At 44.0% G+C, this 21,785-nt stretch overlaps 1 protein-coding gene across 2 annotated transcripts in view; it reads left to right on the top strand.

Annotated features, from left to right (window-relative positions):
• Dock8 (dedicator of cytokinesis 8) overlaps positions 1 to 21,785 on the top strand; it is a 203,397-nt gene that overhangs the window by 82,302 nt on the left and 99,310 nt on the right. For both annotated transcript variants that reach the window (XM_052712081.1, XM_052712082.1), the window contains 8 exons: positions 3,689 to 3,774; positions 6,483 to 6,549; positions 8,216 to 8,365; positions 12,421 to 12,501; positions 13,573 to 13,732; positions 15,463 to 15,599; positions 16,576 to 16,669; positions 17,971 to 18,133. In XM_052712081.1, coding sequence (XP_052568041.1) covers positions 3,689 to 3,774; positions 6,483 to 6,549; positions 8,216 to 8,365; positions 12,421 to 12,501; positions 13,573 to 13,732; positions 15,463 to 15,599; positions 16,576 to 16,669; positions 17,971 to 18,133 — 938 coding nt within the window. The remainder of the gene's footprint in view (positions 1 to 3,688; positions 3,775 to 6,482; positions 6,550 to 8,215; positions 8,366 to 12,420; positions 12,502 to 13,572; positions 13,733 to 15,462; positions 15,600 to 16,575; positions 16,670 to 17,970; positions 18,134 to 21,785) is intronic.

Below are 21,785 nucleotides of genomic sequence, written 5' to 3'. Positions count from 1 at the left end.
CCCCAGCACACACAAATATATAAATAAATGGAGAAGTTAGAGAGCAATCGGATGCATTGGGAACAGGCTTGCTTACCATTAAATAAATCAGTGTCTTGGCCTGGGGAACCAGCTCAGTGGGTGGAATGCATGCTGCCCAGCGCCTGCATGAACACTGCATACTGGCATTTACCTGTAACTCTAGCCCTGGGAGCAGAGATAGCGGGATCCTGGGGGCTCTGCCAGTCTAACCCAAATGTTGAATTCCAGGTGGGAGGCTCTCCCTCAAAACTAAGGTAGTGAGGAAGACCCCTAATGATGACCTGTGGCCCACATGGGCAAGTACACACACACACACACACACACACACACACACACACACACACACACACACACACACACACACATACACCCACACTCTCGAAGTGTCTTTCTTATATGGGGCATATAAAAAGTGTTTCATAGGAAGAAAATAGAAAGGAAGCAACTAAGACTTGTGGGTGAGAAGACAGATAGGAGAGAAAGATTGGTCAAAAGATATAAAGTTTCAGTTAAACTGGAGCACTGGATTTTACTGACTTATTTTACTGTATGATGACCACAATAAATGATAAGGTAGTATATATTTTTAAATTGTTAATAAAAATAAACTTTCTCACCACCAAACGAAAAGATAAATTGGCAAGGTATTGTATAAGAATCTTCTTACAGTGAATACATAAACATCACATTTTAAATATAATTTTATTATCAATGTAAAATACTTATTTTAAAATAAGTTAGGAAGAATATGGGCCTTAATACCATCACCATATTTTGAATTAGAAACTAAGGACGGAAACATTTAAGCAATTTGTTCAAGATTGGGCAGGTGAACTAAGTTAGAAAGCAGGGGTCTGACAGTCCTCATGTCTGCTGACATGCCCGTGCGTCAAGACCCAGTCACTAGCACACACCGCTGGAACAAGACAGTTCTTCTAACTTTTCAACCTTTATTCACAACATGAAGACTAAACAGTGAGATTTGTCAAGAAATATTAAATCTGACAGGTTTGGCCTCTACTTTCTTCCCTTTCTGCTCATCTCCATGGCGATGGGATGCTAAGTGTAACGTAAGAGACCAAAGTGCCGGGCGGTGGTGGTGGTGGTGGCGCACGCCTTTAATCCCAGCACTCGGGAGGCAGAGGCAGGCTGATTGATCTCTGTGAGTTTGAGACCAGCCTGGTCTACAGAGAGAGATCCAGGACAGCCAGGTCTACACAGAGAAACCCTGTCTGGGCGTGGGTGGGTCGGGGGTGGGGTGGGAGAGGGAGAGAGACTAAAGGGGATATCAGATGAGAGAAGAAAGTACAGGAAGGGAACAGGATGAGCCAGACATTCACCGTCAGAGTCTCCTTAGATTGAATGGGAGGATTTCCAGTCTGATTCGATTCAAAGAATGAACCATAAACTGTTTTTAGGAGCGTTGTTTTATGGTTTTTGAGACAATGCAGATATTCAGATGGGGGCTGAAAGTTATACCTTAGCTCAGGTCCCAGTGGCCTACTTTTATTGAGTGGAGAGGAATGCTGTGTAATTACCAGGCCAGCTACTTGTAAACTGGAATGTGTAAAATGCTTGAGAGCCTCTACACCAGCCCTTTAATATTTTGAAGTTGTTCTCAAAGAAATCATGTTTGTGCTTGTTATTTGAACCTTAGCCAAGAAAGTCCTATGGAGCAGAGGTGAATTCTGCCTGCTCTGAAAGGATTATAAAAGCTGATTTTTTAATGGCACACTAATAAGATTATTTTATGTTGCCACTATTTTATTTCTCAATAAAGAACATTAGAAGGGCAGATCCTTTTGTTGAGATTTTAAGAGTCTGTAGAAAAGGCCAAAATTGGATTCAGTTGCCAAGTTTTCACCATGCAAGCCCTTTCCTGATACCGACTCTTCCTATGACAGGCTATTCTGTGTTAACCCCTCAGAAAGATGTCCCCTTCACTCCACATCACAGAAGAGTTTGCTGCACAGTCTATAGGCTGCAAGTGATGGACTCTAACTACAAAACAATTTTTAAAAGAGGAGGCAGGTACTCACTGGCCCTCATAGCCAAGTCCCAGGAAGTCAAATGTGGAGTTGGCCACTGGATCCGTGGGATCAACAAATCATGCTTTCTCCCTCCTTCTTTCTCTTGTCTTACCACACACACACACACACACTCATATGCACACACATACATACACACATAAACCACATACATGTGTATACACACATAGATTCATACACACATATAACACACACATACACCTATACTATACATACACACACATACACAAACACACAAAAACTCATATGCACACACATACCCACACAAATAAACCACATACATGTGTATACACACATAAACACATCCACATATGCATATACACACATAGATACACATACACACATAGATACACATAAACACATATACATTCCAGGATGATGAAAACCTCAGGAATCCACTAAAGCATCCATTTCTTCCCTCTGCTACTTGGTTTTATCTTTTATTTCTGATAAATGTGAAGGCCTCAATAAATTCAGTTACAGGAAGCCTAGGAAATACGTTATCCAAATGTATGAATAGGAACCTTGTTTAGATCCTGATTTACCAAACTGGCACAAAGTATTTAGTGACACTATGAAATTATAGTTAGTTTTTAGGTCAATGTTATTATTCATGTTTTTAAAAGTCCCCATGTGTACTAAAATACTTGCAAATGAAGCTGTATGATGTGTGCGAACTTGCTTTTAAATAATTCAGTATTAAGTGTGGGGAACTGGCCAGGGGCATACAGACAACAGGGGGCCTGAGCTGAAATGGTTGGTGCCACGTGTGCATAAATGGTGGTTCACTTTATTAGTCTATCTGCTTCGACATGTGTAAAATTTCCTCAACTAGAGCTTATTTCAAAGAAGATTCTAAAAGTTCTAATTCAAACCAAAGCTGCTATTAGAAATACGTAAGTGTGATGTCTTTCTAGTAAGTGGGTCTTCCCTGTGGAGGTGTCTGCTCTGGTAATCATGGAAGTCCCAGCTTACCCTTCAGGACTCCAGCTCGGCTCCTTAGAAGGGAAGCCAGGAGTGCCACCAGCAAGATGCCACCTGGGCCCTCAGCGATGGGAACTATGGGGTGGAGAGGGAGGGGGATGCTGTGAGGAGGGAGGGTGGGGCTGTGGGGGAGGGGGAGGCTGTGAGGAGGGAGGGTGGAGCGGTGGGGAGTTCCCCACTTGGAGCATCCCAGCACATTGGGTACAGAGTTACCATGAGGTGACACCTGTTGTTGGCACACAAGCAAGCACCCCGACAAGCACACAGAGAAAATATAAATGTTAAAAATAAATAAATAAAAAGACCTGGAAAGGGAATTGTTCTGAATATGTTTGGAGCTTCCGAGGGGGAGGAAGACCAGAGCTGTGGATTTTTGCAGTGCCGTCTGGTAGATGTTACTAAGCCATGGCCGTGTTTGCATTTCCTTCCTCCCCACATAACCCCCAGGCTCTTTCTCTTAAATGCTCCTTTTCCAAGAGGAGAAAACGTTTGCTGTACATTCTGGCTTTGAGTGTCCAGGGGTGGATGGCAAGCTGTCTTCTCAAGACAGAGCAGGGACAAGGACAGCCCTTCCTCCCCTGGCTTTCCTCCAGCCACAAAGCCCTGTGGGAAGTTGCTAATGATTTCTCTTCCAGGAGGATGCTGTGGAAATACGTCCCGTACCGGAATGTCCTAAGGAACATCTGGGCAACAGAATACTCGTCAAGGTGCTGACTCTGAAGTAAGTATCCGGCACACTGAACTGATGTCCGCCTGGCTTTTTAGATAAAGTTATGCCTGCATCATCATCCTGGAGTCAGGAAGATTCTCCCGGCACCTTTTCAATAGAGGAAGCATTGGGGTAATGGAAAGATAGAGCTTAGAGTTGACTAGACCTGGATTCTGTCCCTACCAAGCCTTCAACAACCAATCTTCTATGATATGGAAAGCAAACACAGGTGTCTAGAAAAGTTAGGCATATAAGGTAATTGTAAATTTTCTTAAATTAATAAAAATAGCTGTCGGTTGGAGGTGTAACTAGGTGGTAGAGCACTTGCCTAGCGTGTATAAATTTGAGACCCTCAGTTTGATCCCCATCTTAAATCGAGTTACAGTTGCTATGATGAAACCCCGTAACCAAAAGCAGGTTGGGGAGGAAAATGTTTATTTGGCTTATGCTTCCACATCCATAGTCCATCACTGAAGGAAGTCAGGCAAGGAACTCAAGCAGGGCAGGATCCTGGAGGGAGGAGCTGATGCAGAGGCCATGGAGGGGCGCTGCCCGCTAGCTAGATTGCTCTCTGACGAGAAAGAATGATAAGTATTTGCAGTGTGTGTGACAAATGTATGAAACAAAATCCACCAATTTTGATGTGCAGTTCAGTGGTGTTGAGTACAAGAACATTGTTCATTTTTGATGTGCAGTTCAGTGGTGTTGAGTACAAGAACAATGTTGTACAACCATCACCGCCATTCATTTCTAGATGTTTCTATCTTTCCAGAGTAGAACTCGGTATCCTCTCAACACTAATTCCCATGACCCCCTCCTCCTTATCTCCTGATAGCCACCACATTACTTTCTGTCTCTGAATTTGACTACATGAATACATCCCACAAGTGGAATCATATAGTACTTATCCTTTCAAGGTGGTTTGATTTCATTTAATGCAGCCTACATATGCATAGAATATAGCATTTTATATGCCCAATAGACTATTACTATACACATGCAGTGTGTTTACCCTTCTTCTGATGGTAGATGTGGGAATTTGCTGTGGCGTGTGATGCTGCTGCTGCTAGGCATTGTTTTCTATGTATGTTACATACATTATCTGACATGATTCATAAGACATCCATGGAAAATGGGAAAGGCAGCGCCCTTCCCTTACTTTGCATGCAAACAAATAGAATTAGGAAAGTTAGTTACAGGTGGGAGCAGAGGGAACAGAGCCCAGTGCTGTTTGACTCCTTGTCCATGAGTATACCATTATTCCAAGTTACTCATCAATGAAGATGCCATGGGCCAACTGACCCCTTTGTCTGCCTAGAAAGGCCGCTTTGAGGAAGAACTGTATGTCAGTAAGGCCACCCCTCATGTATGCCTTGAAAGGAAATCTGCCCTAATCTGCATGGCTTCTGAGGCACGAGTAACTGTCCAGCAACTTTGCTGGTGCTGTCAGTGGGCAGTGTCCAAAGTCATGGCTTGTTAAACTGAGACATTTGGGAGGTCCAGGTATATTTTACATGTATGTATAACATGTGGCAGGCTTAGTTTGGGGGTGTTTTCTTAAAACCTGTGATTTCAGGAGGAATAAGCAGTCAAGGTTAATATGAGAGGCATCTAGTTCTGGTTTTGATAGGGTGTCTGGCTGTGTGTGTGTGTGTGTGTGTGTGTGTGTGTGTGTGTGTGTGTGTGTTCAGAACCAAACCTAGAGCCTGTGTATGGTAGGCAAGTACTCTTCTCCTAAAATAAACCCCTGGCCCCAGGAGCTCCTCATTCTAAATCAAACAAGGCCAGGGCACCTCAGTATTTGCCATGTGCTTAATCCCTTCCCCCCACCCCCGTCCTCAATCTGTCTCAAGTGAGCAGCCTTCCATAGCAGTTAGGATGAGCCACACATTCACTGGCATCATGGCCCAGTCACAGTCATCATCTTAATGTTCTATTGTAAGTCTAAGGAAAAGCAATGAAATATTTCCTTTTTAACTATCTAAAAAGTCTTGTTCCTTAGGATTGAACTGTAGATCTTTGGCGCTTTTTATTTGTTATTTTTTTAATCATGTATACATGTTGAGGAGGGGGGTATTTGCATGTGAGTCAATGTGCCTGGAAAGGCTAGAAGAGGGTGTCAGATCTCCTGGAACTGGAATTACAGGAGGTTGTGAGTTTCCTGTTGTTGGTTCTGGGAATCAAACTAGGGCGCAATACTCACGTTTAACTATTGAGCCATCTTTCCAGCCCCAAATGGTAGAGATTTGATATCAGCAGAAGAATGTAAGCAAGCCCATTGCCTAAGGAATAGAGACTATTCTTTAAAGCATGACAGCCACAGTAGGGGTAGCACTGCCGGGGCTGGGGTGTAGGTCCGTAGCAGAGTGCTGGACTAGCGTTTTGAGTCCCCAGCATGATGTGCATATGAAGTGTAGTGTTTGGTTTAGACCAAAATCCCATTCAGCTCACTCCTGCTGTGCCACCAACAAGCATTTTTTAAGCAAACATTTTTTAGAGAATGTAGTCTCCACCATGACCTCAAATGATCTGGAATTTTCCATTAACTTCTCATAATTTTCCCATTAGTGTCTGTGTCTCTTACATTTGTGGGGTTATCCCTCTATTTCTGGAATTGTGTTCACATTTTTAATGATTTTATATATCCATGTGCTTTTAGAACATTCAGACTTATCCAGACTAGAACCATATTGATATTTTTTTCTCTCTCTCTCTGACAGGTTTGAGATTGAAATTGAGCCTCTGTTTGCCAGTATTGCCCTCTATGACGTTAAAGAAAGGAAAAAGGTACGAAAATGAAAAGAGCCCATCCCCCACACACATCCCACATGATTCTTTGGGTTCATGTTTTCCACCTCACCACTTCTGTGTGGCAATAAAGCACATCAGATTTGTGTGTGTGTGTGTGTGTGTGTGTGTGTGTGTGTGTGTGTGTGTGTGTAGGGGTGTGTGCTGCGTGGGTGAATGTGTATGTGTATTTGCAGGTGTGTGCACATATGTATATGTGTGTGTAGAAGGCCAAAGTTGATGTCAAGTGTCTTCCTTGATCACTCTGCACATTGCCCATGGAGGCAGGATCACTCAGTTGGACCCAGAGCTTTCTGACTTGGCTCATCTGGCTAGCCAGCTTGCTCCGGAGATTCCCACTCTCTGCCTTTCAGATGCTGGAATTACAGCTGTGCCCACCTAGCATTTATGTATGTTCTGGGAATTCAAACTCAGACACCCAGGCTTGTGTGCCAACTGCTCCCTGCTGAGCCCCAGTATCCACATCAGATTTGAAAGCAAATAAACATTGATAGCTCCAGGTTTTCTTTCTTTACCATTTTTTTTTTTAAAGAACTGATCTGGAAATGTATTGTTTGTGTTCTTCAAAGAGTCTTTAAGGGAAAGGCCTGCTAGAGGCAGTGCTGGTTGGATAGAGAAAGAAATAGATAGCACTTGAGGTTGTGTGTCATACACAGTAATGTGTCATTTTTAACAAGTCCAGCTATGCATGGTTTTTTTTCCTCCTGGAGTTTTTTGTACTGTGGAATCGGTTCGTTGTGGGCCAGGGGAGATGACTCCATGGGTAAGGTGAGAGCTCTTGCTGTGCAAGCATGAGGACCTGAGTTCAAATCCCCAGCACCCACGTGAAAAGCCAGGCATGCTTGCACGTTCCTGTATCCCCAGCATTTAGGGGAGGATGATACTGGCTGATTCTAGAGCTCACTGGCCAGCCTGTCTAGCTGAACCTGCAAGCTTCCAGTTAAGTAGAGGTCCTGTCTTAAGGCAATAAAGCAGAAAGCGATAGAGGCAGATATCCTGCTTTTGCTTCTGCATGTAACACACACACACACACACACACACACACACACAGGGTGGGGGGGGAGAGGGTAGGGAAGAGAAAGAGAGAGAGAATATTAAATGGTTCATTGTGAGTGGCAGATATCACATGTAGCAACTATCTAAATTGATGGATTCACTGCATGGTGAAGACATCACCAACTCTGAAGTATTTTTCCATTGAAAGAATTCAGTGACCCAAGATTCCTCCTTGAGTTTTAAATGTTCCGTAGTTTAGACATTTGTAACTCCAACGGGATGACAATCATGCCTCTGCCATTCTTCACTTGTAGCTGGCTGCACTGAAGGAAATGTGCAGCTCTGGAGCAATATAGTAGATGGGCTTGGTGTTGTTGAAGAGATTAGATGTCATAACAAACAGGTCTTGGGGACTGGAGAGATGGCTTGGTGGTTAAGAGCACTGGCTGCTTCTTCAGAGGACCTCAGTTCAATTCCCAGCACTCACACCACAGCTCACAACCATCTGTAACTCCAGTCCCAAGAGATCTGATGCCTTTTTCTGGCCTCCATGGTAGCCATTTTCCCTGTGGCCGTTCACTTTTGTAGCACCTTTAGACCGAGAATACAACAGCTCTAACTTACTGTTCCCTGTGCTGCTCATTTGCAGATCTCAGAAAATTTCCACTGTGACCTGAACTCCGACCAGTTCAAAGGGTTTCTGCGAGCTCACACGCCCTCAGTTGACCCATCAAGTCAGGCAAGGTCTGCGGTGTTCTCAGTCACCTACCCATCCTCAGACATCTACCTGGTTGTCAAGGTAATTCCGCACAATCCGAACTGCGTGCTCTGACATTCGTGTTGTGGTCTCACTCAGCAAAGCTGAAAGAAACCACGAAACAGGCCTGTGTGTCCTCTGTGATGTTGGGGTTGTTCCCTTCTCGACAACACTTCCCTTTCTGGGAACTTCTCTTGGGACACTAGAAAGACTGGGGGTTGGAGGTCCCACAGTCCTAGATTGCAATCCTGACTGTGCAATCAGAAACTATGTGGCCTGCTGTGACTCAGACTTCCTGAGACTTGGTTTCCTCATCTGTGCAGTAGGAGTGATCCCACTAACCTCCATGAGTTGTTGCAACTTCAGATAAAGCCTGCTCCTTCCTTGCTAACGAAATCGCCTTCAGCAATCCTGCTGTGGAAGGTTGCCATGGTGAAAGGGACACATGCTCTCAGACAGTCTCCTGGTGGTGGTCATGTTTCTCCAGGACCCACAGGGCAGCGTCCCCAATCTAGCCTCTGACAGACAACTTGAGATGTGACTTCAGTCTCCAGCTTTCACTCTCTCTGTTGTTACAAAGCACGTGTCCAGTGAAGTCAGAATCTGGGGGGCCATTATAAATAGACTTCACAATATAAACAGACTAGGCTTCACTGGAGACTGTCTGGGTAAGAAGATTTTAGAAGACCAGAGCTTTGCTCTGCATAGTAAAGTGATTGTTTTGAATCTGACAACAAACATTGGGTATTTACTAACCTCCAGCCAAATAAGTGCACTTGTTGACTCTCTAAGGCAAAAAAAAAAAAAAAAAAAAAATTGTAAATGGTTCAGAACAAATAAACCCAGGTGTCTGATCTCATGAACAACCAGACTTCTGTGTTTGGAACATTTCTCCAAACTTCTGTGTTTGGAACATACTAACATAGCTTAGTATCCTGTGCCTGTATCACTTGGATTCCCATGGGGTCTAATAGTGTATTCTAGAGTCCCAACAATGTAGGCAGCTTGGAGGTTACTTTATATTATTTCACAAAGATGACTCTAGCTTGACGGGACTTGTCTAAGGCTCTGGAAGTGTAAAATCCATGGCTGGGACTGAAAGGTATACCTCAAGGATCTCAGATGGCTCAGTAGCACTAGCCTAACAGGTACCAGGTCCTGTTCATCCTAGGAACTGAACATGAAAAATAAATAAATAAATAATGATAAAATAAATCATTTACTAAGAGTTTGAGTCTGTTGCTACTGTTGTAAACTCCCCAGGCTACTCACTGTGGTGCTTAATTCAACACACAGGAAAGCTTAATTTCAGCTACGACTGCCCTATTGTTAAATATACAATTCTCTCAATGTGCAATCAACAAAACCGCACTAGTTCTGGAGCTAATATTATTTCCAACTCTCCCTGATTTCTATTAGCCTACAGTACTTAATAGTGGAAATACGTTGGTTGCTATCATTGACTACATGTGTCCTGAAATTTTTGAATGTGAAGGTGTACTTACTTGACAGTAACCAACACATTCTAAGGTGTCTGGATGTAACTAAGAAGTTTAGATCTACACTAGACAGCAATCTTGGTTTGGTGCCTATTTGTCTTATTGTAAGACCATCGTTATAGCTGCTCTCTCTCAAATGCACAGTAAGTGGTGGTGTGAGATTTAGACAGCCCAGATAGATGTTATGTGATAAAGAAGAGGCTTCTCACTTTATTTTTGTTCCCAAGATGAACATCAAGATCTTACATAGATGAGGTCACTTAGTTCAACTATCACATGTATTACTTTGAGGGATTATTTCAGACTTAAGGCTTAGTTCAGGATTTTGAGTGGATGAAGGGATTTTTTCCACCAGTGAGCATGGGTGTGAACCTCAATCTTTTATAACACATGTTTGAAAATTGATAAAGTGGGCATTAAACCTGCCCCTCTTAGTTTAATGAGTACATTAGAAAGTAGCCTCTTTACCTTAAAACTCTCAGCTGTTCCCAATGTGCTCCTCTGCCCATGCCTACACACATGAGGACTCACATGTTCCAGTTCACACATGCTTACACATCAGCCAGGAAGGACCATACATGAGGTGCTCCTATCAGACTGAAGTTCTTGTAAAGTCACCCTGGCCCAGTGCAGCAAAGGGAATCATAGTTCCTGACCCTGTCAGATCTAGACTCTCTTGGTTTTAGATTTTGAGGAGCCTTTCCATGGGTTTCAAATAAAACCCAGGCATGTCCATGCCTTGCTGCAGAGTCCCAGCTGAAAGATTCGTACCCAGACCCTTTTCTTCTTCTCTCTCTGTTTCTTCTTCCCTCATTCCTTCCTTCCTTTCTTCCTGTGGTGTTGGGTATGGACTCCACAGCCTTGTACATGGAAAGCAAGGGCTCTGCCATGGGCTACAACCCTAGACCTGAAGGAGTCTTAATCTCTACTTAAGATTTGTTTTAACGACCATGTGTTTTGTTGCCATTGTTGTTTGGTTTGCTCTGGTTTTTTAAGACAGCCTTGGCTGTCCTAGAACTTGCTCTGTAGACCAGGCTGGCCTTGACCTCATAGTGATCCACCTGCTTCTGCTTGCTGGGTGCTGGGATTAAAGGTATGCACCACCACCGCCAGACAAGACCATGTTTTTATTTGTTGAATCCATGGAAAAGTTAGCCTCTCTTGGGTTTGTTCTATGGGGTCCTGATTGTGAGTTTTGGGAGAAGAGGAGCCATGTTTATTGAGTTCACAGCTATTCTCCCCAGCAGCTGCCACAAGGCAGGCTTTTTGAGTGAATAATGAATGAGTGACGGAATGAGTGCTGGTGATCGGGAACACTGGTCAGCTTCTAGCTCAAACCCTTTTTGCCCATGTTTCCAGTGTGCCTCGTTTCTCAGGGCCAGCCTTCTCTTATGCCACCAGCAACGGGATGAGCTTTTAAACAACCCTTTTATAAAAAGAGACTTTGGACTGGGACTGCCTCCTGACATCACTGTCCATGGAGCAGCTCTGTGCCACTCTCTTTGAAACGCCATTGAACACACCTCCATCAGTAGGATATTCAGATTGAAATAGGTGATGTCTCACTTATAATGGTGCCTGTCAAGAATGTGTGCCCATGGCCTATGTTGACCAGATTTCTTCCTCAGGAGTCTCAACTAGTGACACAGACATCTAAGGTCTCTTAAATATTCTTTGAGTAAAGAATTAGAACATTGCAGATTTCTCCCTTTCGTTCCCCTAAACATGGTGCCCGTATTTATGACAATTGATTGTCAACTCCTTAACTTGAAGTGAAATGGAAGCAGAGGCTTGGTAGTACTAGCACTCATTAGCAGAATGAGAAGACATACATCTTAAGGCATTTCTTTCTGTCTGTCAAATCCAGAGAAGCAGCCCTAACAGGAAATACAAGGGGCACAATTATAGATGATTTATTGGTTCATTTATTCATTTTATGGAAGGTTTTAGTTCCCAGCCTGACTTTTACAGAGACCATATCTCTGTTTTACTTTGTAAGCAATAATAAAGAAAATGAGCTTTTCACTTCCTATATGTGTCTCCGGAGTTTTGTTTTATAAAATAACTTTTATTGAATTTTTATTGTGGATCCACACATGTTTATTGTTTAAAAATAAAAACTTCTCATCAGCAGTAGGAAGAAAATAAAAAAACTCACATAATCCCATCATATAAAGAAACTACTGTTACAATTTGCTGTTATCATCTTTTTAATATGTCTTGTTCCTTTTTTCTCCTCTGAAACTCTGTAGTAGTCTCCATACTATCTATCTGTCTATCTAACATATATATATATATATGGGGTTTTTTTTGAGACGGGGTTTCTCTGTATAGCCCTGGCTGTCCTGGAACTTGCTCTGTAGACCAGGCTGGCCTCAAACTCCCAGAGATCCTCCTGTCTCTGCCTCCTGAGTGCTGAGATTAAAGGTGTGTACCACCACCACCCAACTCAACACTATATTTTTAAATCAGAGAACATATGTAATGAACACCCTGTGTCATCAAATATTGTCATTAAACATGCTTTTCAGGGTTGCATAGATCCCATTATGTGAGTATAATTCACTCATTTTGTTTTAATATTATTTTTGTTGGTAGATTGAAAAGGTCCTTCAGCAGGGAGAGATCGCTGATTGCGCGGAGCCCTACATGGTCATCAAAGAAAGCGATGGTGGAAAGGTGCGGCCGTCTAAGTCCTGGTGACATCTTAGGATAAACAAATTTCCAAAAAGATCCCACAAAATAGTTAATGGTGGTAGACTGTTATGTTTTCCATTTGAAACACGAGTAAATTGTGTTTGCGTAAAAGAGGAAAGAGAAACCAGTTACTGGCCTGACAGTAGTTTTTTAAAGAAATACAAGATTGAACACACTAATGATGCCACATGCCAACGTGAACTCTGGCTCAGACCAAGCTATACCTGTTGCCTTGGTTCTGAGGCTCTGACTTCGCACAGATTGGGAGCACTGCCAAGGCCCCCCATCAGGAGAGGGCAAGAGTTCTCCTGGTTTTCCTCAGCAGCACAGGGTATTGTCTTATGCAGATTAGCAGCTGGGGTCCAGCTGCAGCTTCTGCTCACCATGAATTAGGATGATGAGCACACAATAGGTCATAAAGCCGTGAATTAGACTTTCCCCAGTACCAATTTGCAGAAGTTCCCAGGGCGGTTTTTAAAATATGGCCTTTTTAGAACCAGTCTTGTAAACGTCAAATAAAATGGATTGAACTAAATACAGATACTTGTGTTTTCAAATCTGTGAGTATGAATTTAGGAAGAACAGCAGTGACATTGTTAGGAATCTTTAAGGATCTTTTTGGAATTGCAAGGCAACTTTTGTGAAGTAGATTCTCTGGGGACTTTTTGACAGATGACATACTAGCATTTCTTTCCCGAGTTTTTCTCAGGAGAACCCAAGTCATCTAGGTAAATGAAGGGTCTGCGTGTTGGCAGGTGTAACAAGCCTAGGGCATGTCTTCACAGAAAATGTCGTCTGCTAATTGACTGATGTCCTTTTAAAACTCCCTTCCTTCTGTAACCTTTGCTTCCTTATCAGCTGGATTTTCAGCCTAAGCTGTTGCTTTCCTGTTGACTCCCCCCCACCTCCTACCCCGTCCCCCGTCCCCGTCCCCGTCCCCATGACCCCCCCACCACACTCCCGTCATTGTACCGTTGCTGTCCCCATGCCCAGCTGTTGACTTGGTGCTGATGTGTTCTTTGTTTCATCTGGTCTCCTACCTTCTTCCTCCAGAGTAAAGAAAAGGTTGAAAAACTAAAACTTCAAGCTGAATCCTTCTGCCAGCGTTTGGGGAAATACCGGATGCCCTTTGCCTGGGCCCCCATTAGCTTAGCAAGCTTCTTCAGCGTCTCCACCCTTGAAAGGGAGAGCACTGACGTGGAGCCTGTGGTTGGTAAGATCTCCATCCGCGATGGGAAGCAGAGCACGCCCACCCCACCCCCTCGGCCAGCTTTGTGGTTATATCTGCTCATTCGTGAGGACTTGGGAGAACAAAGTGTGGAGGTAGGAAGAAAGGAAGATCAGAACTAGAAGACTGGGCGGCATGCGTTTGATCAGACCCCCCCCCCAATCAATTACCATGAACATTTATGAAGCCTTAAATATACTTTTATATTAAGAACTTTGGGTGAGGTTTTAAGGCTTTAAATAGTTAATTTTCAGTAGCCATCCCACCTCAAAAATTAAAATGCTTGAAAATAAGAAAGGACAAGTGACGAGCAAGCACAGTGTGTTAAACACAGAAAGGCACTGTGGTTGGCTCCCACGTAGAAGAATGGGCACTGTTCAAAGCTCGGAAAAGCAACGCTCAGATTTCTCAATACAATTTCTGGTCTCTGAAAGTCTCTTGTGCCAAGTACAATGAGAGTAAGTACCAAAGGTAACCAGTAGTTACTGTTCTTACTTCTTTCAGACTTCCCTTTTCTATCCCCTCTCCATAAATGTGAGCCAGTTATTTCTGCAGTTTAAGGGTGCAAGTGTCCAAGAGATTTTCATTTTCAAGTAGACCCATGCCCAATACCTGTGGTGGAGTTTCCGTTTCCTAAACACCTCTGTATTCAGCAAATAGTTGAGTCTACCTTTGGATGTTTCCTACATTCCTTGGCTCTGCTTCTTCTGAAATGTTGCCCTTTGCAGGGAGTGGAGGCCAGGGTGATTGTTACCGTTGCCACTGTCCCAGGCTTACTGTTACATAGTCACCAGTCAGAGCTCCTGAATTCTTTTCGATTGTCAGTAAACTTCACCCCTTCTGACCTTCACCTCCAGTTTTTCTGAGGTGGCTGTTCCATTTATTGATTTATTTGAAAATGTGGGGAGCTCAGAGGGCATGGCATGCCCAAGTAATCCGGGCAGATGTTAGTTAGGTCTAAGTCGGGGGTAGGTTAACTTGAGTACTGAGACTGATTTCCTAACCAGAGACCCAGTGCATTCCTGGGGTGTAGGTAGCCAGTGGTAGCTCTCATTCGGCATCAGTGTGAAAATTAGGCATGAGAGAACGTTAAAGAGTTGTGCATTCCAGACAATGGACTATTTATAACCGAAACCCTAGACTTTACAAAATAAAAGATACAAGGTTTCAAGCTGCTTCTTCAAAAGAAACAAGAAATGAGGAAGCAGTAGTTTGAGAGCCTCTGCCCTGTCTAGTTTCCATTGGAAACATCATCCAAGGTGCTTCTGTTACCCAGTCCACACTAGAACAGAGGCAAATGAGATCCAGAATGTACACAAGCTGGTTTGAGTCCTCAGGGCCTTCAGGGATGTGTGTGTGTGTGTGTGTGTGTGTGTGTGTGTGTGTGTGTGTGTGTGTGTGTGTGTCCTCCCAGGGGAATGCAAGAGTAAAAGCTAGGCAAACACTGGGCTGACTCAACAGCCTGGCAGCAGACCCTGTACTGGTTGAGTTCCAGACTCTTGCAGAGTGACATCTGGCCATCACTGTTCTCTAGCAGGAAAGACTTGCAGCCACTAGGGTCCTCTCTCCTCTAGTAAGAGTGTTAAGGACTTCAGGAGGGAGATAAAGAAAGGTTGAGTCCTGTGTAGGTAACATTGCGTTCACAAGGATGGCTGGGTTCAGCAATAACTGGTGTGTATTCCAACATGTTAGAATGACAGTTGTTTTCCTTAAAGGAAGAAACTCTGTGGGTGAGCGGAGGAGTTTGTCCCAATCCAGGAGGCCTTCTGAGCGATCCCTCTCCTTGGAGGAAAATGGAGTTGGATCCAACTTCAAAGCCACCACCCTGGCCACTAACATCTTCTTCAAGCAGGTATTTGTGTTACAGTGCAGCTGAATTTGTCTTGTATTAGCGAGGATGTTAGCATCCAAAGGAGTAGAGTAATGGGTGACCAGAGAAGTTAATTAGTGTCCTCTCGTCAGCTGGGTTGTTGCAAGGATTAGAGGACATGCAGATGTGCCCCTGGCCAGGCATCTGTCCCATGGTGGGCATGTAGAGGGTGGGCCTTATGCCTGCCTTCCTTATTCAAGACAAAGGCAAAGACAATACTATCAGAAGGAAAGATGCTTTTCCCATCTTTGTATCTCTGAAGAAGAAAGCTCGTTCAGCATTGTTTCAGGGACCAAAAGGAGTTTCAGTTGGTTGGCATTACAAGGCAGATGGTTCCTTGTTCCTCAATGTTAGACCACTGCCTAGGAAAGCAGTGGCAGCTCTGCCTTTGACCATGCTGATGGAGGTTGGCTCTGAAGAGCACTGGGCGGTGGTGGTTGACAAGTGACCAGCCATGCTGATGGAGGTTGGCTGTGAAGGATACTGGGCGGTCGGTGGTGGTTGATAAGTGATCAGCCATGCTGATGGAGGTTGGCTGTGAAGGACACTGGGCGGTGGTGGTTGATAAGTGACCAGCCATGCTGATGGAGGTTGGCTGTGAAGGACACTGGGCGGTGGTGGTTGATGAGTGATTTCAGGGTTGCCTGTCACATTAATTTCTATGAAAGACTTGTTAGAATAGACCAGATAAGGCAGGTATGGTGGCACTCAGGAGACTGAGACAGGAGAGTCAAGAGTTGGAGGTCAGTTTCAGCTACCTAGTGGGACCATATCTCAGGAAAGAGAAAAGAAGGAAGGAAAGAGAGAGGAGGGGAGGGGAAAATAAAGAAATAGAGAAAGAATAAACAAAATAATAACTTTAAAAATGACTTTCGGTGGTAGGGGGGATCTTAGAAACAGATGGTCCCAAGTCCAGGAGTCAGCAACCTCCCCGCTAACCCTGAGCCTCTCTTGGCAGGAGGGAGATCGCCTTAGTGATGAAGACTTGTTCAAGTTTTTAGCTGACTACAAGAGATCTTCATCCTTACAACGAAGAGTCAAATCCATCCCAGGTGTGCTTGGCTTCTCTTTAGACTCTTCATCGTGTTGCTATGATAAAACACTGATCGAAGGTAATAGAGGAGGAGAGGGCTGGTTTGGCTTACTCTTCCACGGTGTGGTCCATCATTGAGGGAAGCCAGGATAGGAACTCAAGAGGATCCTGGTGTCCGGAACTGAACTAGAGACCATGGAAGAATGCGCTTACTGGCTTGCTTCCATGATCACGTTCAACTGCCTTTCTTCTCCTGCCTAGGCCCAGCTGCCTCAGGGTGTTACCATCCTCAATCAAAAAAAAAAAAACCTCACAGGTGTGGACATAGGCCAGTCTGATCCTGGCAATTCTTCAGTTGAGGTTCCTACTTCCCAGGTGACTCTAGGTCTGTGTTAACTTGTCAATAGAAACTATGACACTCTTGAACTGTGCCCAAACCATTTGTGATTGACATTCCTTGTTTAATACTTTAATTTTATATAACTGCCAAGGGCGATATAGATTTTTACATTTGAAGTTAAGAATCTAAATTGCTCTGCATTTTTGACAAATCTATTAATGTTTTCTCTTTCATAAAGGATTATTCTACAAACAGTATGCTTTAGATTTGGTCTCTCAGGTAATCTGATAATAATTGTTTGAACAGATCATCAGCCCTTTATCACACAAAATACAATATGGAAGTCTAGTATGTAAAGAGAGAGCTATAAGATACTTCCTTATCATCCTCATGCAACAACCCATATGTTATTCTTACAGCATCCTTGAATGCCCGAGAACTCAACCCAAAGCCCACCAATTTTATTACTGCCAATACCAGGAAGTTTGAGGGGTTTTGTGTGTTTTAACATGTATAACTGTGGTGTAGTAAATCTGGACCTTCTAGGCCAGTGGTTCTCAACCTTCCTAATGCTACAGCCATTTAACACAGCTCCTCATGCTGTGCTGACCCCCAGCCATAAAAATTATTTCATTGCTGCTTCATAACTGTAATCTTGCCACTGTTACGAATTGTCATGTAATGTCTGATGTGCAGGCTGTCTGATATGTGACCCCCTAGAAGGGTTGCACCCCACATGGTCTAGTCCAGTCCTACTCATTTTGTAGCTCCTTACTTTCCTTTAATAAAATGTTCATCTCACATTTTAGCATGACAGGCTTTCCCCCAGGGTATCTCTAGGAACCTCAAAACATATACACTCCCACAGCTTACCCTTCTTCTCCTGAAGGAAACCCAGCACAGTAATCCTGGGTTCCTTCTTGACATGATAGGTTTTACTAAAGAACCCCCCTCCACTTCTCCCCCATGACTTGCTCTAGGCTCACTTAGGCTGGAGATATCACCAGCTCCTGATGTGGTGAACTGCTGCCTGACCCCTGAGATGCTGCCAGTCAAACCCTTTCCTGAAAACCGGACACGTCCACACAAGGAGGTCCTGGAATTTCCGATACGGGAAGTGTACATCCCTCACACTGTGTACAGGTGAGAATTGTGAACTCTTGTTTGGATAATACACTCCTCCAAATCCGGCCTCTTCCTACTTCCTGGGTTTGAGTAGAAACTAAATGTGATGGCTTAGAACTACAGAGAACTGTGAGTTCAATTCTTAGAGATGTTTTGTCTGATTCTGTGCAACAAGAATACATTTTTTTCAGTCATAATTGCAATAGGTTTTACTAGATGTCTTCTCACTAGAAATGGACAAAAGAAAATGAACCTATCACTTTGACTTCCTTCCATGCAGAAGGACTTTAAGGGAAAGAGGAACATGACTAAAGTATCATAGCTGTCTAAGGTTTTACACAGGCATGGTGCCACGTGCCTAATCCCAGTACTTAGTACAGAAGCTAAGGCAGGAGGATTGCAATTGGAGGCCAGCTTCAGCTTCATGATGAGCCCCAGGCCAGTCTGGATCGCAGGCAAAACAATACCAAACCAAACCCAGGTTTTCAGCTGAAAACCCAGCTCGTCTGCCACTTACTTCAGTGGCAGAAGTAGTCCCCAGATGCTGCCAGTAATTTAGCATGTGGTTGTTAGGCTAATATGATAGAGGAAAAAAATTCATCTTACTTTGTGTCAATTATTTAAGTGTAAGTGGCATGACTACAATACTAGATGGCAAAGAGTGAGATACCACAGGACTAACAGCAAGGTTGCTCTGCTTTCCAAGTGACCTCATGCACCTGACCCTTCTAGGGTATTTGAAGGGGCATTTGACAGCACACATCCATCCAAAGCATTGCTGCTGGTGTGATCTTGTTTGTTGTGAGATGCTTTTTCGCTTTTGAAATGTGGGGAGAATGCTGTCTTAGTCATCTTTTCTCCACCATCTGTCAATGACGTTTTGTGGGGCTTGCACTTTCCTATAAAATACCCAGTCAAGTCTTACTGATCTCACGAAGTCGCCCTTAACCCGTGTCAAGTCCCTGTGCCTTGCTGTCTGTGGTGCTTTCTGTCTTTGTTGCTGAGACTGAACACCGGACAAGAACAACTTAAGGAAGGAAGTGGGGTCTCTGTCGATTAACAGTTTGAGGGGAAGGCATGATGGCATGTGGCTCAGTGGTGGAGGGGTGGACATCTGGGCCTCCTCAGCACCTCCTCTCATCATGGCCAAGTGGAAAGCAGACAGGAAGTCCAGGCTGGCCCCCAGTGACCCACTTCCTCTAGAGATGCTTTACCCCCTAAAGATCATAAAGCCTTCCAAAACAGCACCACTTGCTGGGGACCTTGTGTTCACACACATGAGCTTGTGAGGGACAATTCACATTCAAACCACAGCCCTGCTCAGCAACTACTATCATGAGCTTATGTGTGCCCTCCCTTCATGTGTCTGGTTCTACACACACACACACACACACACACACACACACACACACACACACACCCCTGTTCATATTGATGCTGTCATGTTTATTTGGGCCTCACAGTCTGTGTATTAAGCACTTTGGTTTTTTTTCACTCAATAGTGTTTTCCTTTTCTCTTTTGAGTATTACTGTGCACTCATACGTTTTATTCACTTGATTCGTTATGCTCAGCTGCTCATTTTTCTTTCTGAGTTAGTCATGTTGTCATGAGTTGAGCCAGTAGGAACTTATGAACAACTTGTATTTTTTAAGTACCAGTATTGATTTCTGTAGAGCCATATTGGTTTGTTGTTGTTGTTTACTATTCCTTTGTCTAAAGAGGCCATATTTTATTTATCCAATTCACTATCTGTTTTTCTTTACTTGCTTTTTGTTAAGTGTGTGTGTGTATGTGTGTGTGTGTGTGTGTGTGTGTGTGTGTGTGTGTGTGTGTGTGTGTGTGTGTAATCCAGAGGTCAATTTCAGGAGCTACCCACTTTGTTTATTGGGACAAGGTCTGTCCCTGGGACCTGGGCTCACAAATGAGTCTGGATTCTCTGCTCAGTGTTTCTCCTGTTTCTGCCTTCCCAGTGTTGGGATTATAAACTCATGATGCCATGCTGGGGTTTTTACATGGTGAGACAGAGGTGTCAAGCCAGATCTTCATGCTTACATGGCAATCACTTAGCCTGTGAGTGAGCTGTCTCCCCAGCCTGACGGTTGTGGTTTTCTTTTTAAGTTAATTTATTGAGTTTAGCACATGGGTGTCTTCCTGCATGTATGTCTACACACCACATGCGTGTCTGGTGCCCATGAAGGCCAGAAGAGGGCAGGTTCCCCAGACTTAGAATGACAAAGGGTGGGAACTGCCGTGTGGTCACTGGGAACTGAACCTGTGTTGTCTGGAAGAGCAGCAGTGCCCTTAACTGCTGGGCCATCTCTCTAGCCTCAACATTTGTGTTTTCTGCTAGTCCTGCAAAGTGGCAGATGGTGTCTTGTTCCTCTGTGAATGCGTGAAAAAGTTTCCCCAGGGAATATGCCTAAAAGTGAGCTGACTGGGTTACAGGTGATGTTTGTTTTTCTTTGTATTCATTTTGCTACTTTCCACCCCCAAATTGAATAATTATCTCTTCTCCTAGCAGTGCACGAGAACTCCTGTCTCTCCGGTTCCTACCCACTCTTTCTATGTGACATGCAAGGGGGCTTAGAGCCCACCTGTCCCCACCACACATGCCTCTTACAGGTTCACTACCGTGAGACCTGGAAAGGACAGGTGACTAATGCCCTATGTAAAAAGTTACCATGAGAAACACACTCAGGTGCCAAATGGAGCTCTTCCTTCTGGTGTTTGTAAGACACACAGGTCCCCCAACTTTATTCTTCCTGAAGCAACTCCTCATTTTCTTAAACATCGAATCAGCCTTAAGTCTCCCTCCTCAAAGAGCTAAGCACTTATAGACAGTACATTCAGTTCCCTACTCCCTAGAGGAAGATGAAGGCATGACCATGTTTGCTTCCAGATGCTGTGACTCCATCTTTGTGGAAACCTTATCCTGTAATTGGAAGATGAAGCTTGTGGCATGGGAATAAACTCACACCAAGTGATTTCTGTAGCTACCCAACTGCCCCTCAGCATCTAATCAGCCGCAGGAGTCATTTACTGCAGACATTATCCCTCAATCACTTCAGTGCAGGGTTTGGAATGCAGCTGTGCACTGAGCTGTTCAGAATGTGGGAGTGAGAACAAGTCTCGGCAGATCCTCTGCACCCAGCATGGTGTCCTGAGAAACAGACCTGCAGATGCAGAGCTGATCTTCTTTGGTTGGGCCTGACGCCATTGGATGGTCAAGGCCATGCCTCTAGAACCAGGTCTTCACTCTTAGAAGTGATGGAAGGCACTTCTTTCCAGTTTGGTGGAGGAGGGACCTGTTCTTAGCTCCAAGCTGCTGTGTCTCACCAGTGTGCGAATGGAAAGAGAGTTGTAACAAACTTGGCCCAGAATCTTGCTACATGAAAACTTCAAGGAATTTAGAAAGCATGTTGTTTAAACTTCTTATGATGTTAAATTTTAGTGTTTTCTCTCTGGTCCTCATGTGCTGAGAGCTTACATCTGGTCCACAAACATGAGGAAGAGAATGCTAACTGTAAATGGCATGGGCTTCTGAAACCTCAAAGCCCACTCCCAGTGACACACCTCCTCCAACAAGGCCACACCTCCTAATCCTTCCCAAACAATTCTACCATGTGCAAACCAAACATTCAAACATATGAGCTTAGGGGAGACATTCTC

This window comes from Peromyscus californicus, unplaced genomic scaffold, assembly GCF_007827085.1.
Source record: "Peromyscus californicus insignis strain IS unplaced genomic scaffold, ASM782708v3 Scaffold_4__1_contigs__length_199733344, whole genome shotgun sequence".
NCBI classification, from domain to species: Eukaryota; Metazoa; Chordata; class Mammalia; order Rodentia; family Cricetidae; genus Peromyscus; species Peromyscus californicus.
Note: the sequence above shows the minus strand (reverse complement) of the source record. Positions and strands in the feature narration are given on the sequence as shown.